General features: G+C 46.2%; 1 protein-coding gene across 1 annotated transcript in view; it reads right to left on the bottom strand.

Annotated features, from left to right (window-relative positions):
* The window catches only part of kptn (kaptin (actin binding protein)), a 15,828-nt gene extending 9,527 nt beyond the window's left edge, over positions 1–6,301 (bottom strand). The window contains exons 1-6 of the mRNA XM_078533112.1: positions 5,999–6,301; positions 3,714–3,796; positions 3,388–3,472; positions 2,908–2,962; positions 1,336–1,411; positions 1,176–1,245 (exon numbers count right to left, since the gene is read on the bottom strand). Of these exons, the coding sequence (XP_078389238.1) occupies positions 1,176–1,245; positions 1,336–1,411; positions 2,908–2,962; positions 3,388–3,472; positions 3,714–3,796; positions 5,999–6,230 (601 nt within the window). The 5' untranslated portion in view covers positions 6,231–6,301. The remainder of the gene's footprint in view (positions 1–1,175; positions 1,246–1,335; positions 1,412–2,907; positions 2,963–3,387; positions 3,473–3,713; positions 3,797–5,998) is intronic.
* Between the last annotated feature and the right edge of the window lie 1,967 nt (positions 6,302–8,268).

Here is an 8,268-nt window from a genome sequence, read left to right as displayed (position 1 = left end):
GGGGGGACAGAGAGAGAGAGAGCGAAGGGGGGGACAGAGAGAGAGAGAGCAAGGGGGGGACAGAGAGAGATAGAGCGAAGGGGGGGACAGAGAGAGATAGAGAGAGAGAGCGAAGGGGGGGACAGACAGAGAGAGAGAGCGCGAAGGGGGGGACAGACAGAGAGAGAGAGAGCGAAGGGGGGGACAGAGAGAGAGAGAGCGAAGGGGGGGACAGAGAGAGAGAGAGAGCGAAGGGGGAACAGAGAGAGAGAGAGAGAGCGAAGGGGGGGACAGAGGGAGAGAGAGAGAGAGAGCGAAGGGGGGACAAAGGGAGTGAGAGAGAGAGAGCGAAGGGGGGGACAGAGGGAGAGAGAGAGAGAGAGAGAGCGGGGACAGAGAGAAAGACAAAGACTAAGAGAGAGAAAGTGAGAGAAAAATGGAGAGAGAGAGAGAGGAGATCAGCATCTGAATCTCTACAAAGCACAAACTCAGACACAAGGGAGACTGAATGTTACAGAACATTGAGGACCGATGGGGGTTTTAGCACCAAATAACAAGGAGGAAAACTCAGATCATATTAATCTAGGAGTACGGGGCTAAAATACAATGTGAAATTTCCAGTGCTGTTATACATTGTAATTTAGATAATTAACTATAATATTTCCAGACAGATACATAATATAAGCATATCACAGGTATCACGCCCAGAAATAAAGGAAGAGGTTTTAATTATAAACCGCCTGTGGGACATCCCAAATGAAATGGCAGCCAATGGAGTATTTTTGAAGTGTAGTCACTGTTGTAAACTAGGAAACACGGCAACCAATTTGCACACAGCAAGCTCCCACAAATTATCTGATCAGATAATCAGTTTTTTCATTGCTGTTGCCTGAGGGATAAGTATTGGCCCAGGACACCAGACAGAACTCGCCTTCTCTTCCTCAAATAGCTCATGAAATCTTTTACGCCCAGAACGGGGGCCTCGGTTTAAGGCCTCATCCAAAAGAAAACACCCCTGACAGTGCAGCACTCCCTCGCTGGAGGGTCAGCCTCAATCATGTGCTCAAGTCTCAAGGCTGGGGTTTGAACCCACAACCTTCTGCTACCCACTGAACCACAGATGACGCAGTTAAAACGCCCCCAGAAAGAGCCTATAATACTCAATGTAACGCTATGATTGTTAAACCCTTACTGGCTGGGTAGGTCGGTTAACTCTGGGAATAGGAATTCTGTCGGCCTTTCTTCAAACTGGTGCAGAGTTTCGTTCTGTGAAAGCGAGACAAGAGGGAGAAAAACGATTAATCAGGATTCGAAATTGAGCCCGAGCGAAATCGAGGCTGAAGGGAAGGTGCTCACCTCTTTGTACAGGTGGATCTGATGGTCGTGGCCACTGAGCAGGAACACGGTCTCACGCTGCCTCCTCTCCTGAACCCTTGAACATAGAAACGGAAAAGGTGAAAATCTGTCCCACTGGGAGGTGCAGCCATGAAAGCGACAGCCTCTTGCTATTCCTGTGATAATACCATCTTTAAAATTACCGGTTATCTAGGAGTGAAATCAGGAAGCACTTGAGTATCGGAAATCATGAACTCTCTCCCTCAGGATGTGGATGTTGAGGGTCAGTTGGAACTTTGAAGGCATTCGGATTGATAGATTTTTGTAGTTTAGGGGATATCGAGGACTGGAGTTATTGGAGTACCAATCCAAAAGCCTGAACTGATAATCTCTCTAATCTCTCTCTCTCCATGCTCAGAGTGTTGCTCGGTCAGCAGATATCATCCATTCCTTTGCTCTAAAGGTGATGGTGGGCTGCCTTCTTGAGCTGCTGCCAGTCTGCTCTTTGTAACAGTCTGATATGACGAATGGGCTTGTTAGGGCATTTCAAAGGGCAATTAAAAGTCGGCCACATCGCTGTGGGACTGAGGTATCCTGAGGATCATTTTGTTTTTTAATTGGCTTAAGACAGAACTGGACAGTAGGTTTAGCTTAGGATTCATCCGGTGGGACTTGTGATCAAAATAAGACAACGGAGAGAGCGGGGCAGTGAAATTATTATTTAAAAATATTTTTTTCATGGGGTATGGATATCGCTGGCTAGGCCATGATTTATTGCCCATCCCTAATTGCCCTTGAGAAGGTGGTGGTGAGCTGCCTTCTCGAACCGCTGCAGTCCCTGTGTTGTACCCACAGTGCTGTAGGGAGGGAGTTCCAGGATTTTGACCTGGCGACAGTGAAGGAACGGCCGATATATTTCCAAGTCAGGATGGTGCGTGACTTGGAGAGGAACTTGCAGTGGTGTTCCCATTATCTGCTGCCCTTGTCCTTCTAGATGGTAGAGGTCCCAGGTTTGGAAGGTGCTGTCTAAGGAATCTTGGTGAGTTGCTGCAGTGCATCTTGTAGATCGTACTCACACTGCTGCTATTGTGGTGGAGAGGGTGAATGTTTATGGATGGGATGCCAATCAAGTGGGCTGCTTTGTCCTGGATGGTGTCGAGCTTCTTGAGGGAGCTGCATTCATCCAGGCAAGTGGAGAGTATTCCATCACACTCCTGGCTTGTGCCTTGTAGATGGTGGACAGGCTTTAGGGAGTCAGGAGGTGAGTTACTTGCCTCAGAATTCCTAGCCTCTGACCTGCTCTTGTAGCCACAGTATTTATGTGGTGAGTCCAGTTCAGTTTCTGGTCAATGGAAACCGGAAGGATATTGATAGAGGGATACTCGACGATGGTAATGCCATTGAGTTTCAAGGGGAGATGGGTAGATTCTCTCTGCTGGTTTAAATACAGGAGTATAAGGAGTGGGCGAGACAGTCGGATTAGTTTGCATTTATTTGGGTTCATTTCTGAACCGGAGGGGAAAACACACAAGGAAGGGAGAAAGACTCATAAATAAAAGCTGTGAAATTAAGACGTGGGACAGGGGCACTTACTCCACATGGCACAGCTGGAACGGAGTGAACTGGAGCTCCAGGTTAAGGCAGCTTTCTGCAAAGAACAGGAACAACATAGATCAGTGTCTACCCTCTGTAAAAGGAGAGTCACTTTAGTAAATATGGAGCAGAGGGATTTTATCTCAGGGTGCTGGTGCTGCTACCTCGACCCTCGCCCACAGCTGCACCCACCCCCACCTGCCCACCACCCCCACCTGCCCACCACCCCTCCCCAACTCCCACCCAACCCATTGTCCTGTAAGCATCAACGGTGGGTCGCATACTCGCCACAGAGTCAGAAGATTGTGGGTTCAAGACCCACTGCGGAGGAACACAGGAACTAGATTATGCTCCTGGCGCTGCACTGAGGGAGTGCCGCACTCTCGGTAGTGCCATCCTTCGGGTGAGATGTGACCTGCTGTACCTCGACCGCGTTCAACCGATAGCCACAAAAGAATTCAGGCATGTCCATTAACTCACGTGCAATGGAGTCCAAATTATACTCGGATCCCGGCTCATAGTCGCAGTAGATGTTGAGGAATGGGCTTGCTTTATCACCAGAATCCTGAACAGGAGCACACAACAACGTGAAGAGATATCTCAGAGTGGAAACAAGCCCAGAATCCCGGACTTCTAATTTAACTAGACGCATGACTGTACTTCATTGGCTGTAAAGGACTTTGTGGCATACCAAGGTGGTGAAAGATCCTATAGAAATGTCAATTCTTTGTCTCTCTCACTCTGAAGAAGAGGGATTTTTTTTTATATAAAAAAAGGAAAGATTTGCTCGGCATCAGTGACCTCACCTTAATAAAGGTTATTCCAACGACCAGGCCTCTTTTTGGGGCAGATTTGTTGAAAGCATCAATGGATACGATTTCTGCATCAACTAAGGAAGGAACAGAAGAGAGAGGTTCCAAGAGTTTCCACAGTGCCACACAATATCAGGCTCTCAATCACTACATTCTTCACTGGGTACACAGCACAGCCTTCAGATAGGCTGCATCGGCTGGGTGTTCAAATCCCAAGACTGTCTCACCTCCTTTCTCAGGGTCTCCAGACTTTGCCACTTCCTCCATCTTCCCTTACCTCCTGCATGGTTCCCAGAGTTGGTCTCATCGAACCTGCGCTTCCTCATTTACGCTCTCCTATGCTTTTGGTCTTAATTCCAATCTTGTGCCCCATCGCAACTTTTCTCATTCCTCTCCCTCTGAGGGAGTGCTGCACTTTAGGTGGCGCAGTCTTTCAGATGAGGCCTTAAACAGAGTCTCTGCCCGCCCTCTCGGTTGATTGTAAAAGACCACATGGCACTATTTCGGAGAGTTCTCCTTGTCAACATTCATCCCTCAAGCAGCATCTAAAATAGACAATCTGGTCACTTATCTCATTGCTGTTTGTGGGAGCTTGCTGTGCACAAAATGGTGCTGGGTTTCCTACATTACAACAGCAATTTGGCTTTAAAAAAAAACACTTCATAGGCTGTAAAGTGCTTTGGAAGTCATACGGTCATGAAAGGTGCTACGCAAATGCAAGTTTGCTGGCTGGTCTCTCACATTCTAACCTCCGTAAATTTGAGGTCATCCAAAATTCTGCTGCCCCTGTCTCAACCTGCACCAAGGCCCATTCCCCCATCACTCCCATGCTTGCTGATCGACAGTGGCTCTAAAACAATGTCTTGATTTTAAAATTCTCACCCTTTTCAAATCCCTTCTTCCCTATCGCTAATCTCCTCAGCCCCACAACCTTTCGAGATCTCTGCACTCCTTCAATTCTGGCCTTTTGTGTATTCCTAATTTTAATCGCCCCACCAGTGGCTGTCATGCTTTTAGCTGCCTAGGCCCTAAGCTCTGGAATTCCCTCCCTAAACCTCTCCACCTCTCTCCCTCCTTTAAGGCACTCCTTAAAACCAATCTCTTTGCCTAACCTTTTGGTCACCTGACCTAATATCTCCTTATGTGGCTCAATGTCATACTTTATTTTATTTTGCTCCTGTGAGACTCTTTGGAATTTTTTATTATGTACATAGGTTGCTGTCATTATGCCCTCTCAGGTGGACCTAAAAGATCCCATGTTGCTATTTGAAGAGCACAGGAGCTCTCAAAATTCTTCCTGATATCAGGGTTTGAAAGATGGTCATACAAACATTTCAAAGATTGTTAAGAGGATTAAAAAGACCATTAGGAGCATTAACTAGGAGCCACTGGTTCAAACTAGGAAACTAATTTTAAAGACTGATATCAAGAGCATAAGTACCCAAGAAATCAGAACAGGAGTAGGCCATTCGGCCCCTCGAGCCTGCTCCATCATTCAATAAGATCATGGCTGATCTGATGTGGCCTTAACTCCACTTTCCTGCCTGCCCCAACCAATAACCCTCGACTCCCTTATAGATCAAAAATCAAGGCATTCATTTTCTCAAAGTGTGATCAACCTGTAGAATAATTTCCAGATGGTACTCCAGCTTATTCTTGGTGACTGATCAGCACAAAGAAACTGTCACCGGTGCCTGGGAGTCCAGTGGCGGGTTTGGGAATCCAGTGGCGGGGCTGGGAGGGTCCAGGAATCCAGTGGTGGGGCTGGGAGGGTCCGGGAATCCAGTGGTGCAGCCGGAAGGCTCCGGGAATCCAGTGCAGGTTTGGGAATCCAGTGGCGAGGCCGGGAGGGTACAGGAATCCAGTGGAAGGTTTGAGAATCCAGTGGCGGGGTCGGGAGGGTGCAGGAATCCAGTGGAAGGTTTGAGAATCCACTGGCGGGGCCGGGAGGGTACAGGAATCCAGTGGAAGGTTTGAGAATCCACTGGAGGGGCCGGGAGGGTACAGGAATCCAGTGGCAGGGTCAAGAAAGGGTGGGGATCCATTGATGGGGTCAGGAAAGTGTGGGGATCCATTGATTGATGGGACAGGGAGAGGGTGGGAATCCATTTGGACGCAGAGGTCAGATTCAACTGACAGGGCTGGGAGGGTCTGGGGATCCATTGAATTGGTGGCTGGGAATCTTCTTGGTCAGCTCCAGTTGACCCTCTGGCCAGTCTGGCTGTGCAATGAATGGCGGCAGGGGAATGAGCTGACCCTGGGGCCGGTCTCTGCATTACCTGGGATGTAGGTGAACTGAACCTCCTTAGCCACTGGCCGGATTTTCTGTCGGAGGGTCTGGTATCTGAAACAGATGACCTTCCCTTTAAGGGTGGCGGTCAGCAGGTCACAGCCTCCCCCAGGCTTGGCGAAGGCGGTCAGCCCGTAGATGTTGCTCTGGGATGAGAGGCGGCTGAAACTGTCCTCCACCAAGGGGCAGGAGCCATACAGACTGCTCGGCGGCCCTTCCATAACGGAGTTGTTTAAAAAAATCTACCTCATCGTCCAGCCCATCCTCAGCCTACTTATTCTGGGGGCTTCAACTGCAATTAGGGTCGCTTTAAGATGACGTATTATGCCTTTGTTTTCCCCTATCAAAGATGGCGCTCTGATTATGGTCTGCGAGGTGCCCCGATCAAAGATGGCACCGCTAGTGTTTATGATCAAAGATGGCGCCCTTTCAGTGTCTCTAATTACGCCCCTTTCAAAGATGGCGCCCCGTTATTGTCCTCACTGTGGTAGTATCAAAGATGGCACCATGTTATTGTTCTCACTGTGGTAGTATCAAAGATGGCGCCACGTTATTTACTAGCTTTTAGACTGCAAATAAAATCGAAACCAGTTTCTTACCTAATCTGGATCCTACTAGAAAGTTGAAAAGATTTGCATTGTGATGTTTAAGGCGTTATTTAAAATTGGACAACTTAATTTGTGGTTTTAAAAAGTATATTTAGTTCATCAGCTGAAGGAAATTAAATTACATGGATACCAAATCCTAGAACTGCTGAGTTCCAAGTGTTGTGAATTCATTGTAAAGACTTGCTGCACTAATGGGCAAAGCAAACCAACCAATTAGCATTTTAAAAAATAATTAAGTACTTTCTCCAGCTGATGCTTTGGAACAGTTAAAGAGGTCTGCATTTATTTTGTCCTCTTTCGTAGAAAGAATAATGCTGCAAAATCTTTTTATTTTCCCTAGACATGCTTGGTTTTTATAATGTGAAGGCTTATTTTCTCCAAAACTGCTGCAACCATACCCATTTTTGCAACTACAAAGTTCCTGAGTGTAAATAAATGAATTGGTTTTGTTTCAGTCAGAGGATGCTGGAAATGTGAAATAAAAGCAGAATATGTTGGAAATACTCAGCAGGTCTGGCAGTAAGATTTAGCATTTCAAATTGAACATGATTGATCTTCAGTTTGTGTAATTCATGCACATAATTTAACCCTTGGAATCAGGTCTCATTCTGATAAATCACTGCACTTGCACCAAGGCCAATATAACCTTCCTAAAATCACAGAAGTGCCAGAACTGCTCACAGTACTCCAGGTGTGGTTTGACCAGGGCTTTGTATAACTGTTGTACAATTTTAACTCCATTGTATTCTAGCCCTCCAAATAAAGGTCAGCATTCCATTGACCTTTTTGATAGCTTCTGTACATGTTCATATTTCAACATGAACTTGGACCCACAAGTGTATTTGGGACCTGTGTGTATTACATAGTTTAGAAATTTCATAGATTTTCATACTTGATTTTATTGGTATATATTACTGTGATGTGTGATACAGTCAGTCAGTGCATGGCACAGCATTAACTTTGAAAGCAGTTTTGAGTGTGTTTGCACCTGCAAAATGGAAGCCCCTTTGTTAACATGCAGATATCAGGAGGGACATGCTCCATTTAACAGCACAAGAAATGCAAATTATATTATTAATTACAGACCCAGGATTGGAGGCAGTTAGGTTAGCCCATGTGTACAAACCTATACTCGTTATGTCTGATCCTGCAAATGGTGTTTGTACTCATTTTAATGATTGCAGCATGTAATCTTTAATCTTCATCCAGAAGAATAAACCTTGATAGTTAAAAACAAAGGTTACAAGTCAACAGCAGCACATGACTGCTTGTGCACGAAAATCTAGTTGAATCTTCCAGGGCAATACCAAAGGAGTGCTGCACTATTGGATGAAATGTTAAACAGAGTCTGCCCTCTTAGGAGGGCATAAAAAATCCTGTAGCACTATTCTGAAGGTGAGCCAGGGGTAAGGTTTCTCCATGATGTCATGCCCAACATTTATCCCTCAACCAACACTGTTAAAAACTGTCACATTGATGCTTGTGGGAGCTTGCTGTGTGCAAACTGGCTACCATGTTTTCTACATTACAATGGCAGCCATACCTCATCACAATTTAAGTATCAAACTAGGTAAGAATCACAAGAACAGAGATGTTTAAAAATGGCAGTGTTTTGCACTTGCTCTTTTACTGGGGTATGGATTGCACAGGC

The sequence above is a fragment of the Cetorhinus maximus genome, chromosome 32 (assembly GCF_964194155.1).
Source record: "Cetorhinus maximus chromosome 32, sCetMax3.hap1.1, whole genome shotgun sequence".
NCBI classification, from domain to species: domain Eukaryota; kingdom Metazoa; phylum Chordata; class Chondrichthyes; order Lamniformes; family Cetorhinidae; genus Cetorhinus; species Cetorhinus maximus.
Note: the sequence above shows the minus strand (reverse complement) of the source record. Positions and strands in the feature narration are given on the sequence as shown.